This window comes from Aythya fuligula, chromosome 5 (assembly GCF_009819795.1).
Source record: "Aythya fuligula isolate bAytFul2 chromosome 5, bAytFul2.pri, whole genome shotgun sequence".
In the NCBI taxonomy this organism is placed as follows: Eukaryota; Metazoa; Chordata; class Aves; order Anseriformes; family Anatidae; genus Aythya; species Aythya fuligula.
Window position 1 is genome coordinate 61990456 of NC_045563.1, and position 17074 is coordinate 62007529.

The 17074-nt window shown below is 47.1% G+C and overlaps 1 protein-coding gene across 5 annotated transcripts in view; it reads right to left on the reverse strand.

Annotated features, from left to right (window-relative positions):
* Positions 1-982: 982 nt before the first annotated feature.
* LMO1 (LIM domain only 1) overlaps positions 983-17074 on the reverse strand; it is a 57361-nt gene continuing 41269 nt past the window's right edge. For all 5 annotated transcript variants that reach the window (XM_032188463.1, XM_032188457.1, XM_032188461.1 and 2 more), the window contains 2 exons: positions 5583-5708; positions 983-1430 (listed from right to left, as the gene is read on the reverse strand). In XM_032188463.1, the coding sequence (XP_032044354.1) occupies positions 1325-1430; positions 5583-5708 (232 nt within the window). In that variant the 3' untranslated portion in view covers positions 983-1324. The remainder of the gene's footprint in view (positions 1431-5582; positions 5709-17074) is intronic.

The window sequence follows — 17074 nt, forward strand, 5'->3', positions numbered from 1 at the left end:
GGGGCCAGCAGGCTGCTCCCAGCAGGGTGCTCGAGCCCTGGGCACCCGGCTGCTGCTCCTGCTGCGGCCCCAGCACGGCCAGCTGTGGAAACCTCTGCATGAGGAGGGCTCGCTCAGCTCTCTGTCGGTGTCTATTTATTTGAGGGAAGGAGGAAAACACAAAGAAAAAGCAAGACAACAAAGTGGATGGGATTGCAGCCACCTTTTACAGCTCCTGGTGCACTGCACTGAAGTGACACTTGCCGTATGAAGAAATTTGTTTGGTATAGCCCAGGGCCCTGCACACGAGCTGCATAACCTTAAAAATCACTGCACAAAGCATCGCAGCAGGAACACAGGTCAGAGCTTTTCTGCGGGAGATGTTTCAAAGCCGCCCGCTTTTGTTCTGCCTGAGGTCAAAGCCTCCAGCAGGGAGTAAGCGAGGAGTGCTGCGGGGCAGGGAATGCCGCAGCCGTGCCGGGCTGCGTTCAGCCTGGACATCAGCCCTTGGACAGACCTGGACAAGCATTGCCCCACAGGAAAAACCTCACTGCATGTCCAAGCCTTGAAATCATTGTTCTGCTCAATCCCTAGGGAACAGCTAGGCCTGGGGGAGCCTGAGGCCAGAGCAGGCCCATGAGGGCCCTCCCACTGGAGGTGCCCTGCCCAGCTCCATGCGGCTCAGCCCTAAATCAGCATTTGGTCGCTGTCTGCATGGGCTCCAACAAGTGGCACTGACTGCTCCCCACCGCCACCACCCCCACAGCGCTCCCTCCCTACTGTGATGTAGCACGGCAGCATTTTGGAGGAGTCTTGGTGTGGCTCACACTGCAAGGTTTAACCTTGCAGCAGGGACTCGTCCCGGAGATCAGATGTGCAAACTCCTGCCTCTGCTGCTACGCACACAAGTCCCAGGGATACGTGTTATGTATTCACAGAAGTGTGCTCACCACCAGGCACGGGAAATAAAGGTTCCCACCGCATGAACAAACCACAGCTAAGATGACCAGCAAACATTCATAGTTTTTAATTCACACCAGTAATAAAATTGCATTACATTTTTCATAAAATAAATGTTCCAGTTTATATACAGAAAACAGACTGTACAGAGCCCTCCCCCAGACCCCAAAAACTCACAAACATACAGGCAATGCAGTGCTCAGCTAAGCAGGCACAACTGTACATCTAAAATTGTAACTGCTTTGTGTTGGGGGGGAAAAGTACTACAATGTATATAGTCCTCTCTGGACCAAGAATTAAAAAAATATTGCAGGCAAGCTGACAGACGCCTCGCTGCTGGTGCGGCCGAGCGTCCATCCACAGTGCTCCAGCGAAGCAGGGTTTGTTATTGAACCTGGGACTCGAAGCTCCCGTTCAGCTGCCCTTCCTCATAGTCCATCTGACACAAGATCATGTTGTTCTTCAGGAAAAATTTGTCTCCCACACAGAATCTGGAACACAAAAAGAATCAACCTGTCTCAGTATAAACAGGATTTTTTTTTTTTTTTTTTTGAACCAGGTGATTTTATTACAGAAGAAATAGAAACAAAGGTTTAACTTGTCCAGCAAAAGACACCCCATTATAATAGCAAAGGTAACACCTTGCCTTTGCTGCACCCACGGGCTAGAGCAGAGGATACCTGAGGCAGTTTGGGGCCAAAGGCAGGGGGAGGAGGCCAGGAGCAGCTGAGAAGGCTATCCCTGCAGGTGGGAGGTTTTAGGAAATCAAGCAGGTGATATCTTACGCAGAGCCTATGTGAAGCTTGTGCTGGTATCCATATTTTCACAGCTCCCTCAGGTGAGGCAGTATTTACACTAATTTCCAGGCAAGGACTGGCTATTAAGTCCTTCCTCACCCCCTTGTGTACAGTGCTGAACAATAAATAGAAATTTCCTGATAGCTGGACTCCTAACCTTTATCTTCATTGAGCGAAGGGCACTGCTCTCTATATACCATGTAAATTGTTCTGTTTGTATTGAGGTTGACAGAGAGGCTTGTGATATTTAACAATTTTATTTGACCATTAAGGTCAAAAAAGTTCCACATATAGTATCTGAGAGGTATAAATTGACAGCCCATAGCTTTTTCACCCTGTCTGCTTGCTCTGGAATTAGAAGCTAATCTTTTCTTCTTAAGATAACACACGATGCCCTTCGAGCCCAATCCAGGGGCTGTTTTTTGCCCACCATGCTGACAGGATGATGGCCGGACAGAGCACAGTGCGACCTCAAACGCCGCATCCCGTAACCCACAGCCTCGTGCCGGAGGGCAGCTGATCCCACAGGGACACCCCACTGCAGGGCCACGAGTTTAGGGGGTGCTGAAGGAAGACTGGGGGAGATGATCCTGGCCTCAGAAGATTTAGAGGACCTCAAACTCCTGCTTGCTCTTAGGCAGAGCTCTGGCAGGGACATTGCCAGCTCCTTGTCTAAAACACTTTCTGGATTTGTAACCCAGCTACCTATGGGCAAAACATCTCCACAGAAGTGCGTGTTCTGTGCTACAAGAGCAGGAGTGGTCATTTTAGAGCTCCTTCAAATGTCTGACATGAGGACAAGCTGCAGATAAGATGACTCATTTGCCGACAGTACAAAGAGAAGTGGGAACCGGTTCTCACTTTATATGATTTCACTGGAGACCTACCTTCTTCCCACTGTGGCATGTGCTTTGGTAGTTCTGAAGTTCATCTATTTATCTGTATTAAAAAGCTCAAAATGAATCTCACTTTAAATTAACAACTTTTAAGCTAAAAATTGTATTGTGCACACACTCCAGAAAACCACATTCCCCACCAGCAGTTTACTCACTCTAATTAACAACACAGCAGCTTGCGTTCCACTGCTTGTTGTTACCCTAAGTACAATATAAATCTCCAGGAAGAGAAACACAAAAATGGCTCGTCCCCAGCATCATCACCAGCTGCCTCACGTCAACCCTGGTTTGGGTCTGAAGGAGCAAGAGAAGCTGGAGGACTAGGGAGCTGGAGTACGTACATGTGGGAGCACTGAAACACACAGCAAGGGGCACCCAGAGACCCCCTGACAGTTTGGGAGAAGGGCTTCATTCACAGGAAAGGAGACTTTGCCTCTTTGTACCTGCAGACCCAGTCTTGAAGCTAATGAAAACACTGCATTCTCTGTATAAATATTAGAGACTTTGCTGCACTGGATTTAACACTCTGTACACAGACACAGCCTAGCTAATAAAGAAGGGTAAGCAAGCTGGAAGAGGACTACAGGAGAGAAATCTTTACAATCAAATCTTTGCATAGCTGGAGAAATAGGCAGGGTTACTGATTCCAAACTAGCTTTGGCATCCACCTTTGCAGTTTTGACTCAGGTTTACTTAAGCCCACGATTCTGCTTCAGCGTGCAGTGTTGCTGTTACAGGAACACTTTCAGTCTGCCCTTTCGGGCCCAAATCTCTTGAGGATAAGTCATAAGTGTTTGTAGCTTTCAGATCTAAGCCAAAAATAACAACTTACACATAGCTCTATGCTGTCTACTCAGCACGTCTTTCAGAAAAGCTCAGCTTGCCCCAAACCGGGCAAATCCCTCGTGCACCAAAGAGCGACTGTCAGCCAGGTGGGACTGCCTGGGCCCTACCAGTGGCAGCGTACGTGGGGTATGCGAGGGGCAGAGCACCTTGCTCCGAGGGCAGTAACAGTGCCAGCAGCCTCAAAAGGCAGAGAGCTGCCTCTGAGCCTTTGTAGCAAGATGAAATTTCAAAGAAAACAGCTCCCATCCTGAAATGGAAACTAGGCCGTACCAAGCCTTTACGTGACAGGAGGTAGTGTAAAGCAGGGATGTGGTGACAAATCCTCATCCTGCAGGCTCCCAGCACTGCTGTGCACACAGACCAGAGGGGCTGCTTGCCTCTGCTAGGAAGGATGCATGAGATGCCCCCTTCCTAGTGTCGGGGGGAGCCTGGGAGCAGCCCTCTCCTGCACTGGGGAAGGAAGCCTGAGCCTGAGGGCCGAGCTCAGCAGCACCATGTAATGCTCCCAGTTCTGGAGAAAAACCTCCCAAAGCAGCAATTTCAGCTGTGTGAAGGAACAGCATCCTGGGGAGGGAATGGACCAGCTCTGCCTGCAGCCACATGCTGCTGAACAGCGACCACAGCCCTTGCAGAAGTGTAGCTGTGAGCAGCAAAACGAAGAGCGGGCAAGTGGTTCAGCGATGCTGCTGGCGAGCAGCGGCGGCCCAGGGCCAGGAGCCACTAGATGTCAGTGCCGCCTCGGCGCTGCCACCGCGCAGGGAAGCCGCCAATATTAATAGGAGAGTTTTCCACCTCGAGCAAACACCGCCTCCGTGCTCAATAACGTGATGGAGTGCAACCACCAGAGCTGCAAACCGCTCCTCTAACGCTCCTCGTCCCTGCTCCGGCACGAAGCGGCATGCTGCATTTATCCCAGCGACCAAAATCCCCATCAATGGACAGGGAAGAAGGACCAGGCTCCAGTTTGCATGGTCTCATCGGGTTAGTGGGAAAGGTGGAGGAGGTTTGTGTGGTATGGCATCCTGTAGAGCCATGTCATTGGAGGTCCTACTGTGGCTTTTGTTTTATGGCAAGCAAGTGGTAAATTTTTAAGTCAGGCTTTATCTTGACTTTCACAGAATAAAGGTCTCCATCCTCCCATGAGTTTTGCCATCTTTCGCCCCTTGCTGTCTCTCTCACGCCTTCACACAGGCCAAATCATTGCCTTCTAGTTTGACATAGTTTAATCTTCCACCAGTGTAGAAGATGCATCGTGTACCTTAAGCACAGCCTTCAGCTCCTGGGCAGGCACTACGGCTTGTCTAAATGAGCAGCAAGAACAGCAAGTGCTTTCGGTTCTGTCTTTGACCAGGCTGGCTGGCTGGCTGTATCAAAAAGGGATACTGAATTACATCTGACTCCATGGGCTTCCATGCTGCCTACAATCACCAACAAATAGGGCACTGGGATGATTTTTCACAGCCCTCCCAGATTCAGCTAGCTACAGATAAGTCCATGGGAAAATTTTGCATGCCGCCCATTGTTATACACTTTGATATGCATTTTTCACTGGGTTAAACCCAGCAGAAATACCCAAATCCCATTGAAAGTTGCACCAAGATCCCCTGTTAATTACACAGCAACTTAAGGGACTTGTTCCTAGTGCTGGAAAGGGCTTATCTAGAGTATTGTTCTCCTGCTTCTCCCTCTTTCTCCTTCTTCTCAGCCCTCCCCAGTTTTGAGGGTGCCAGAAACCTTATTTAAGCAAAATAAAATTAATCCGTTTGCCAGAGGACATCCATTCTCCATCATCTGTGTTCTGCGAAGAGGGTAGCTGCTGAAAGGACGCTGAGGCAGTTTGTTTTATTCAGCAGCAGCTGTGCTGCGTACAACAGCATCCAGATCTGCAGTCTTTATGCCCCTCTCGCCCCCCCAGCTCCCACCAGCTCCGGGGGGATTTGCAGGAAAGGCCACAGGTACTCACACAGGCAGCCTATTGCGCCAACCCGAGCCGTGCCAGCGGGCTGCGAGCCCCCAGAAGGTAGTGTGGGTCGTACATTTCCCTGTTTTGCAGGCAAAGGTATAAATTAGCTCATGTTTGTGTGTATAATAACTGTGTCCTTACCGCTGGTTGCAGAGCTGACAGGCAAAGCAGTCCAAATGGTAAACATTATCTCTGGCCCTCATCACCATCTCAAAGGCAGGGATCAGTTTACTGCAGGCAGCGCAATTCCCGGTGGTACCAAAGAGCCTGCCAAAGAAGCACAATCATTAGAAGCCATTTTAATTAAATGGTGGAAGGACTAATTAAGTGTAATTAGCAGTATCAAATACTGTATTGCACCAATAAATAGAAGTTGCAGTCTCCATTTCGCTGACCAGCCAGTGTGCGGGAACTTGGGCTAAAACTGCCTGGTGAGCAGGCTCTGATTGTCAAGATGAAAACTTCATTTGCTTTGCAAGCCCAGGGCTAATTTGCTGTCTAATGGAGAACAGCATTAAACACTCGGTGTGCTATTTCGGGGCTCACAAAATTTCAGTCAAAAGCTCTCTTTGCCCCCGGGGCTGGGGGAAGGTGCCTGGAGCTGTCCTTCCTCCTTGCTGTGGCCACGGGCTGGCGAGCTGTGGCACCCCTGGCCAGCAGCGCTGCTGGGGGGCTTGCCAAGAGCCTCGCTCACCTGCTGTTTAAGAGGCAAAAACACAATTTCTCTAGCAACGAGCACCAGAGTGTTTGGCAAAGCATCTCAAGGAGGGCAAGCCCTCCTCCCTGGCTGTGTCCCCTCCTCTGTGTCCCTCCCGGGAGCCAGCTAAGCCCTTCCGCCGAGGCCCAGCCGGCGTGCTCAGCCGTTCCACTTCAGCTCCCTGGTGCTCGAGGACAGCCCTACAGCACTGGAGGCTTTGCCACTTTCATCTTGCCTTTCACTATCTGTCTCCCCAGATGTCTGCTGCTGTTACAGCTCCTGCCGGGGGACTCAACCACGATGGCAGCATCCTTCCCATGGCCCCGATCTCCGAGGAGCTCCTGCAGGCCCATGTAGGCCACCACTACGCGAAAGCCAGGCAAACCAGCCGGGGTGTGAATCAACAGGCCAACAAAACCACGTTCCACCTGCATCTGTGGTCAATACACACATGGCCAGTTACTTGGCTTCGGAGATGACACGAGCTGTGCTCGTGCAAGGAGGTGTCTCCTGCTGCACGGCTGTGCAACGCGTCGCTGCCCACAGACAGGTCTGGGCTCGGGGCTCGTTTCAAGCCACTGGTTCTGGCTGATTCCACAACACACAGACGAGGAGCATCAGGAAAATCCATAACCAATTTCTAAACCTGCAATTTGCCAAGCTAATCAATACTAATTATTACTGGCCAGTAATTGTGAACTAAACCACTCAGCGATGTTATAGAAACCTCCGCATAACTCTCCCGCCCTCTCTGTGCTGTGCCACCAAAGTTAGCTTGCTCCTGAGCTGGAGAAAAAGGCTCCCCTTATATTTCATGGGAGGTGGTACCAGCAGCCTTTCGCCCCACCTGCTGGGAAAAGCCCGAGACTTCCTCTGAAGCAGCAGCAGCATGTTTTCCCTGAAACAACAGGAACTAAACAGAAGCACTTGTGCTACAATGGGGCAGGAGAGAAAAACTGCAAAGGGAGCGCTCCAAAATCCTCCCCCAAGACTCCATCACAGGAGGGCTGAAAGGCAGAGGAAAGCCCCGGCACTCAGCACCCGCTCGCAAATCAAGCCCTGATGCAGCCATCCGCGTTCCCTCCCTCCCCCAGCGTAGCTGCGCCCTTGCACGAGTGCCTCCCTTCAGCAGAGCAACACCTGACAGCTTTGCTGTGGTTTTGCCGTTTTCCACAAAACCCGGTGTACGTTTTTAGAGTGCCCAAGTCACAGCAAACTGGGAAAAAAAAAAAAAGAAAAAAAAGAAAAAAAAAAAAAAAAGAGCCCAATACATTAGGCAGGGAAACTGGGAGGTTAATCCTAGATTTGCTCTGTGCCCAGCACTGCTACGCGCACAAGTATAAAATATCCATTATTCATTAGCATCACAGTTGTGTGGAGCTCAATCTAGATTAAACAAAATAAAGGGGCCCCAGACAGCACCATTTGCATTGTTAAGCAGGCGCTTTTCTTCAGCCTTCAAATAGGAGACTTTTCTAAATGGAAATGATGGGGAAATTTGGACAGATGTTCACTTAACTATTTAAACAGTTAGCTTAAGAAACATGAAAAATGTATTTGGCATCGTATTCACCTGTCTCCTTTCAGGGGGCTGGGGGTAAACCAATTGTTAAACAGCTTTGACTGTTTGCATAAGATCTGAAGCTTATGTTCTGTCCAGCTGAAATCGTGTTGCCTTCTAATGTCTACATAAATGTAGCTCCCAGCTAGTCCGTACGCTAATCTTTTTCTCTTCCATCAAGTTTCACAGCCCTCCATCCCCTGCCTTTCCCAGCCGATGAACATTTCACACTTATCCTAGCACTTCATAGAATCATAGAATCATAGAATCATAGAATATCCTGAGTTGGAAGGGACCCTTAAGGATCATCAAGTCCAACTCTCGACACCGCACAGGTCTACCCAAAAGTTCAGACCATGTGCCTAAGTTCACAGTCCAATCTCTTCTTAAATTCAGACAGGCTCGGTGCAGTGACCACTTCCCTGGGGAGCCTGTTCCAGTGTGCAACCACCCTCTCTGTGAAGAACCCCCTCCTGACGTCCAGCCTAAATTTCCCCTGCCTCAGCTTAACCCCGTTCCCGCGGGTCCTGTCACTAGTGTTAATGGAGAAAAGGTCTCCTGCCTCTTGACAACCCCTTACGAGGAAGTTGTAGACTGCGATGAGGTCTCCCCTCAGCCTCCTCTTCTCCAGGCTGAACAGGCCCAGTGACCTCAGCCGTTCCTCGTACGTCTTCCCCTCAAGGCCTTTCACCATCTTCGTAGCCCTCCTCTGGACACTCTCCAACAGTTTCATGTCCTTTTTATACTGTGGTGCCCAGAACTGCACACAGTACTCGAGGTGAGGCCGCACCAGCGCAGAGTAGAGCGGGACAATCACCTCCCTTGACCTACTAGCGATGCCGTTCTTGATGCACCCCAGGATACGATTGGCCCTCCTGGCTGCCAGGGCACACTGCTGGCTCATATTCAACTTGCTGTCTATCACGACCCCCAGATCCCTTTCCTAATTTTAATCTGCTTTTCAGGCAGTGACTTAGAGCACTGTATATTCAGCATGCTTCTAAAAATATGCTGCAACTTGTAGCTCAGTGAACATGAAACAAACATTTTTTTAATCTGCTCGAACAAAATGAACACGGACTTTTGCCTTTTTTCCTCGCCTGTAAAAAAAAAATAAAAAATAAAATAAAAAAAAATTGCCACCTCTGATACCTACTTACCCAGCAGCTACTTGAGCTGAAACTTTCTGAGGTGGGGAGCTTAACATTGCTGGAGGAGGGAGAGGAAGAAAATCCTCCACCACAAGCCCCATCTGTGGTTAAATTTAAAATAACCCCACACGAGCACACTGATCTGCATTCTGTCCCCCAGACACCTTCGTAACAGATGCGATACTCTCACACACTCACGCACACAAAGTTTAAGCGCATTAGAAAAATCTATCAGAAGATGCTCAGCATCTACTTACCAGCTTGGTGCCATTGGCATAAAAGAAGCTGGAAATACAGAAAGGGTTCGGTCTGGAGTTGTTTTGCTGCTTCTAAAAATACCATTTTTTTCAATCTTGCTTTTGAAGATAAAAGGCAACAATTTTTAAGTACAGATTTATTCCCCCTTATGTAACAAGGCAACCTAGCCAGCTTGTAAATAAGCACAGACTATGCAGATTTAAAATTTAACACAATTAAACTTTTACCCTGTGGTAGTAATTATGTTTAATGGCTCTTAGCCTGAACTTAACCATGTCTATTGTTGTCAGCCAGTCTAAAAGCAGGAGTTTGTCCAAGGACAATTTTCTGTAGTTTATAGGCACACTAAAAACCCTGCTACGCGCTGTTCTCATTGGCCATTGATGTCAGTGTGTATAGTAAAAATTAAAGCTAATTGGCATACAGCAGCAGCAGCGAATGCAAATGAATTAATGGGAAAAGAGGGGAGAGCTCTTGGAAGCGGTATGCAACTGTTGAAGGATGTTTTTTACAGAAAGTCTTGTTTGGACTGAAGTATAGTCTTCTGCACAATGATCCAGACCTCATGAGCTCTGTGAATACGCCTCAAGTTAGTTCAAGGTATTCATTCAAGGTATACCTAAAGCCATCAGCACCCTGCAGGTCTGGGGGGAGAAGAGAATGGCAAAGGGTGCGTAGTGTAGGAAAATGGGTAGAAACTTCTTATAAAATGACATTAAATTTAGCACCTTTTTATTTTTATTTTTTTTTCCTTCTCAGACCAGAATGTGCAAGTTGGCTGAACTGAGAAACCAATTACCTACTTCTGTCATCACTACAAACAACGAGCTGTGTTAGTCACTGGCTGCAAGGAGGGAATCCTCACTTCTCCTCCTCTCTGGCCTGGTGTCTGGCTAGCTTGTAGCTCGCAAGCAAGGAAGAAGAATCTTCCCTCTGCATAGAGTGAAAATTTTGGAGCCGCTGACTTCACTAAAGGAAGCAAAAAAAGAGGGACCGGGATAAGCACTTGTAAATAATGAATGGTACAGAATGGGTGGGTTGTGAGGGTTTTTTTGTGTTGTTTTTTAAACAATACGAGAACAAGACAAGTTCAAAATTAAACTGCTGAGTTGAGACTGATAATTCCCCAAAACAATAGGCTTTGTCAACAGTGAAAGCTGAGAATTATGAGTTGGAAAAGGAATAAACACTTATCTACAAATAAGTACCTACATTTTTTACATGCAAGTAGTTACCTGCACAACTATATTTCTCTCCATATTTATATACCCAATTATCTGGATAGATAGGTTTTTGAAGAGGTACGGACCCCATGCTCATACCCTTTCTCCAGCTCGTAGGTAAAGCAGGTTTTCCCATACCCCTTTCCCTTCCTGCCCTGTTTATTCCCTGTTTATTTCCTAGATCTATCAGAACCGCTTAGAACCAGGCTCGCTTCACCTACCTGGAACTCATTGCTACGGAAAGAAAGGATTTCCCCCTGTACTACTTGAAACAAACCAACTCGCCTTACAGTGAGGATAGCTTGTACCAGCTTTCAATCAGAATTTTTCCTGTCTGAGCGTATTATAAATATACTGAGCTACACATCTGGTTTGAGCAGAGTACTGAAGGTGCCAATAATTGCAGGGAAGCCTGAACATCACTTGAAAAGATGAAAAGGGGAAGCTTAAAAGCGACTTCAGACCTGAGGTTCCCAACTTCCCTGTAATCAGCATTTGTGTAATATTCAGAGAAAGCCTTCACGAGCGGCATTTCAGCAGGGTAAATACACCGTAGCTGGTGCACCCTCCTCTCCAGGAGGGCTGCAGTGGGAGGTCACATCAGCTGCAGGAAAGGAAATGCATTTTGATACTGATGAAGCTGGTCAGGCTGTCCTCTCATGATGCCTTCAAGTTCAGTCCAAAGGAATTTCCATCTTGCATGCCCAAGGGTTTGTCACTCCCAGACGGCGCAACGAGAGGACTTAAAACAAGGGCCCCTGGCTGGGTGACCACACTAGCTCTGAGATCACTGGGCATAAACTTCAAGGTTGCTCAAGGGCATGTGTTTTCAGTTGAAGAACTTGTACGAATGTTCACTTATTTTTACTCCTTTTGTCTCTTCCTCCATATTTTCTAGAGATATTTACAGTGGGCCTGGGGCTCTTATCACAGGTAGAAGTCCTGGTCTTCCTCTCCTGTCCCAGCCTTCCTGTAGTGTAACTGATGCCACTGGCCTTACAACCCATCTTGGCTGCCTCTGCAACTGCTGAGCACTTGTTGAGCACCTCCTCTTAGGAGAGTTTAAGAACAGCAGTCAGAAGGCTGCAAGTTTGAAAGCACAAGAGGCACAGCAGCATTTCACAGCCGGGAAAAATACTCCACGTAAGCCTTCCGCCTCACTGGGAGGTTGTGCAGGGAAAAAAAAAAAAAAAAAAAAAAAAAAAAAAAAAAAAAAGAAAAGAAAAAAGCAAGAGAACAAAACAAACGTTGCTTGTTTATCCTGAAAAGCACAGGCTGTAGTCGGCTGAATATGAGCCAGCAGTGTGCTCAGGTGGCCAAGAAGGCCAACAGCATCCTGGCTTGTATCAGGAACAGTGTGACCAGCAGGGCTAGGGAGGTGATCGTCCCCCTGTACTCAGCTCTGGTGAGGCCGCACCTCGAGTACTGTGTTCAGTTTTGGGCCCCTCGCTACAAGAAGGACATCGAGGTGCTTGAGCGGGTGCAGAGAAGGGCGACGAAGCTGGTGAGGGGCCTGGAGAACAAGTCCTACAAGGAGCGGCTGAGGGAGCTGGGCTTGTTCAGCCTGGAGAAGAGGAGGCTCAGGGGCGACCTTATCGCTCTCTATAGGTACCTCAAGGGAGGCTGTAGCGAGGTGGGGGTTGGCCTGTTCTCCCACGTGCCTGGTGACAGGACGAGGGGGAATGGGCTTAAGTTGAGCCAGGGGAGTTTTAGGTTAGATGTTAGGAAGAACTTCTTCACTGAAAGGGTTGTGAGGCATTGGAACAGGCTGCCCAAGGAAGTGGTGGAGTCACCATCCCTGGAAGTCTTCAAAAGACGTTTAGATGTAGAGCTTAGGGATATGGTTTAGTGGGGACTGCTAGCGTTAGGTCAGAGGTTGGACTCGATGATCTTGAGGTCTCTTCCAACCTAGAAAATTCTGTGATTCTGTGAACTCCTGGACCAGATAGTATGAAGAAAAAAAATCTGTGTTTTAACATCACAAAGCACAGCAATGCTGCCAATGCCAAGACACACTGCATTTTGAGCCTAATTAATCCTCCTTAATCTGTACAGATACCAAGCGTAGAAGTGAGGGTATCCTATGTAGCATGCAAGACGCTCCCTGTTGCGATGCAAGAACAGCACTTCGATTTAGCAGCACTTGCAGGCTCTGAGCAGACACCATTTGTTCAGGCACACTGCATTTCTGCCTCCCCTCCCACACTGAACGTGTCCCGTGAAAAGCAGGCAGTGCACACATGCACACTGTGCCCCTTTGGGGGAAAAAAAACCTGAAATATCTTCCTCCCTGCCTCAAGGGGTTGCAGATGCAGCAGTTTGTGTAAAATGGCTTTTCATAATCCACAACAAAATTACGCCCTGCACCTCTGCAGCAGACAGGACAGTATCAGACACAGAGCAGAACATCTAGAGGCCTGCCAGAGTGATTCACTAACAAAATGAACCTGCTAGGGACATTTAAACAGAACAAAACCCAGTATCCAACAACTGGAAACCCCAGCACTGGACAGGTGGCTCTTCTGGCCTCAGAGATGCCCGTGGTGGCGTGCAGTAAAGGTGGAGTTAAAGCCCCCAGGATGCAAACAGCACCGCAGTGTGCCAGTGCCAGGGGCTGTTGGGGTGCCCAGGGCTGCTCTGCCTGCCCCAGGCACTGCCACCACGCTCGGGTTGCAGCATCGAGCCATGCTGAGTTTCCAACGCTGATCAAAAACCCGTGGGCAGCTGGGGAAAAGAATTTCTACAAAATCCACTGAGGACGACATCAGGACTTCCCAGAAAATCCTCTCTCTTACCAATTCACCATCATTTTTTAATGCAGATTTTGCACTTTCTTTAGAGTCTAATTAAAGCCCTAATCAATTTAAGCAATGGAAAACTTTCCCAACACCAGCACAGCAAACACGCCGCAGCAACTGCTGTGCCCCTGTCAAAGCGATCCTGACCCTCCTTTCCTCATGTGAGGGCACCACACCAAGTAAAAAGGAAAAATTACATTCTTCATCAACACATCACAGCAAAACTTACGTTGTCAGATCCTCCTGGGAAATCCCGGTGTGACACCCAAGCCGTGCCCGTGACCTGGAGCTGGGTGAATGTTTAATTACGCGCGGGAAGACGAACGCGACTCTGCTGCACGGGGGCTGCGAGGAGCCTCCTGAGCTGCACGCTAAGCTGCTCCGTCCCTTAAGCAGCCTCTCCAACAGCATTTGCTTATCAAAAATAATTAGAGGTAGAAATGCTGGAACTGTGATTATGAAACAAATGGTAAATCTATTTGCTCAGATGAAATGTATCGAAAGATACATCTTGACACAGCTGGAGACTGAGGTGATACCGCAAGGATAACAACTCGAGATCCAATTTCATCTTTCATGATTAAAAAATGAGCAAGAAAGCGTTTTATGAAATGTGAAGGTTAACAAATGTTCCTTCACAAGCAATGACGACAGTTTATCTTTCGAAACAAATGATCGGGCTGTGGTCTGCTAGCAGCTCCTGAAATACATTTGAAAGATTTTCAAAGATTTGCCCGCTGAGGACGACTGCGCACGGCGGCCAGCCCGAGGCGGCACCACCACCACCACCACAGCTGGCTGCGACACGGAGGGCAGGAACCAGCTGCTCCCATCACAGCACCATGCCCCGTGCTGGTGACAGAAGCGCTGACATCTGACCCCAACCCTGGTGGTGGCTGTAGAGGAGACCCCGAGCAGGGCAGGGGAAAGCACGTCGCAAAGCACATGTTCCCCAACGCCTTGATCAGGCGTTGGACTTCTGATATGAAAGATGCAGGTATTTGCAATTATGGCCTCAAAATCAACCTAGCTTTTAATTTTAGCTTCTCGAGTGACGGTTGACCTACTGAACATCAGCACGATATTTGACACTGGACTCATTCAAGGCATACAGAAGAAGTGGTCAACAATTCCTTGACTGTCCTCCAAGCACAGCACTCACTTCTTGATGTGAGTACAGCGTGAGGTACAAAACCTTATTTTTAGCAATGAATGCTGCTAAAATTTGGCGAGTAGAATAAATATCATCACTTTTTTAGCAAGGTAAAAAAGCTGTGGATAGAGACTCTAAAACTATATTAAAGGGAAGGAATTAAATATGATGGAAATGGGTAATTCTACAAGAAGAACAATTCAAATTACCAGGAGTGAACTGACAGAACAGAGGATGGTGGCAGCAACTTCAGTTCCTTCTATTAATAGAACTAATAGTTAAAATTGGGAGAGAAAGAAATTCTATGCATAGAAGGCAACAGGAGATGTTTTAAAGTAAAAAAAAATAATAATAAAAAAAATCCTTTATGCTTCCATAAAACAGAGGGCTGTATGGCATTGCTCCTTATTGCTATTCTAGGACCCTGAGAGGGTTCCTTATCAGCAGGAGGACAGAACCCAGGAGTGCAGCAGAAACCCCCAAAGTGAGTATCAACCTGAACTTAATTAGCAAGAACACAAAACATCACAGCTGTGAAGCTGGCTGAACAGCTGAATGCCAGTTAACAGCTGCGTTACAGGACTTACACTATTCCTTCCTACCCAGCTCCAGGTCAAATTTCCTGGGTTATGACAATTACAGAGCACCTCCCAACAGCAACAGAAGTAAAATATTTCTATTGGTCCAAGGTGCTCTAAGAGACTATATTACTCATAATACCTAACGTTTCCTTAGCACAGAGAACGTCTAGCTCAGTTTTGCTCTTCACAATTTAACAATTCTATGCAGATAGTAACAGACTCCCCCCCTTGGCTGGTCAGGGATTATTCTAACCCAACAAATAAAGGCAGAGGAGCCTACAAAACCCCTTTCAGGTCCAGGACAAGTTTGCTTCAAAGACCCACTGCTGCTGTGACAGAAGCTGCATGGCCATGGTAAAACACTATCCTCAACTGTTGCCTTCCATATTTCACATCACGAATTGCCCTCTCTTCTCAAAGCTGGGATGTGGGCTGCTTCTTGGAGTCTGCAACTCCTGGCTTCTTTCCTACCTCTAAGCACAGACAATGAGAAGATCCCAGATTAAGCTTTTCTACCTCAAAGCAGTATTCTTGTGATAAACCACAGAAAGAAAGAGATGTTCCACAACTGCAGTGATAAAAAGTTCTTCCAAGTTTATCATCAATATTGCTCTCCTTTGGTAGTCTAACATGTCTGATTTGATGCTGCATGTTATTTTTGTTATGAAACTAAACCAAATATAAATCAATACAGTGTTCATTAAATGGATGGGTAGCTTGTAGGTCTCAAAAAGCAAATGTGAATGGGAATCACCACCCAGCTGATGAATTTCTAGTAGGGTTCTGCAGCGCAAGGAAGAACACTGAGTATCTGTCTTTCAGGTCAGAATAAAATTGTTGTTTTGTTTTAAAATTAAGTAATCAAGTGCACATATGACAAAGTCTAGAGAAATTATAAATGATAAAAAAAGAGGAGGGTGGCTGATGGAGAGACCTAGATTGTTTGGCAAGCTGGGTGCAAACAAGGTATGTGTTTTAAGACCATCACACATAAAGAAACATTCCAGAAGCTAATGCAGCCTGTACTTTCTGGAAGAAAGATTATTTCTAGAAGCAGCTCTTCTGAAAGACTTTGGGGGTTCCTGTGAGTAGCAGTTAACACATTTCAACAGTGCGCAAAAATCCTTGTGTGGATAGGATGTTTTTGTATACTGCCTTGCTGAGAGGCAAGGTGGCAGCTCTCATATAGCAGCTATTAGACTTATTTCTTCTATTTGGCTCCATCTTGTTTTAGAAAGAGAAACTTCCCTGTTTAAGTTTGCTCAGAAAACTTTTCTAAAGATTTTCAGGAATATGTTTTACACTGAAATACATGAAGTATCTGATCATTGGGACCAACCTAGCCACCACCTGCACACCACAAGATCAGCCTCCCTTTCTGAAACCAGTGTGGTGGTTTTGTTTTGCTTCAGGTGTGTTTGCTGGTTGAGGTTGCACAAGAAATACTGTCAGTGCTTTAGGAAAAAAAAAGAAAACAAACACTAGCTGGATATCAAGTACGTCCTTCTAAAGGAAAAATAAAATAAAACTTGGAGTGTTTTGCAGTGTGACCCTCATAAGAATGGTTGCATTAGGGCCGCTGCCTTACTAAAATTCATTTGTGCTTATCTAAAGTATTTTGTGCAAAAACCCTATACACACTAGGCAAAAAATCCCATGTGTTGTTATGTATTGCAGACGCAGACTGTCAGGGTAGCTGTAACTCAGAGTTAGCATTGGTCTCTGCAGACTACCTCATGAACAAAAAATTTTTTGAAGTTGATCTGTAATTTTGGAGTGTTTTGCTCTGTTTACTTAGCAAAGAGACAAGAGCCCCATGGGAGGAACCTTGCTGAATATAAGCACTAAAAGTCTGTGTAAAAGTCAGCACTGAAAGAGAAAAGAAAAAGCTAAAGGTCTGGTCAGATCAAAGATTCATAGAATGTCAGTCGTAAAGGAGCACAAATAACATCATAGATATGCAAGAAGAATTAATGGCCTTAATTTTCTCAGCAAGCCCTTTTTGCTGTTTGTTGGTTCAGAATAACAGAGTTAAGCCACGCCATCCTCCTTCTATCTTGACCTAAAGATAGGATGACACCTCACTGACTATACTAGGTATGTTGAGTGCAAACCAAAAGCCACGCTCAGACAGGGAAGGAACTCCAGCCTCTTCGGGGCAGGGCTGACCATGCACAAGTACACATTTTCACAGTAGGGGGCTAGAAAGAC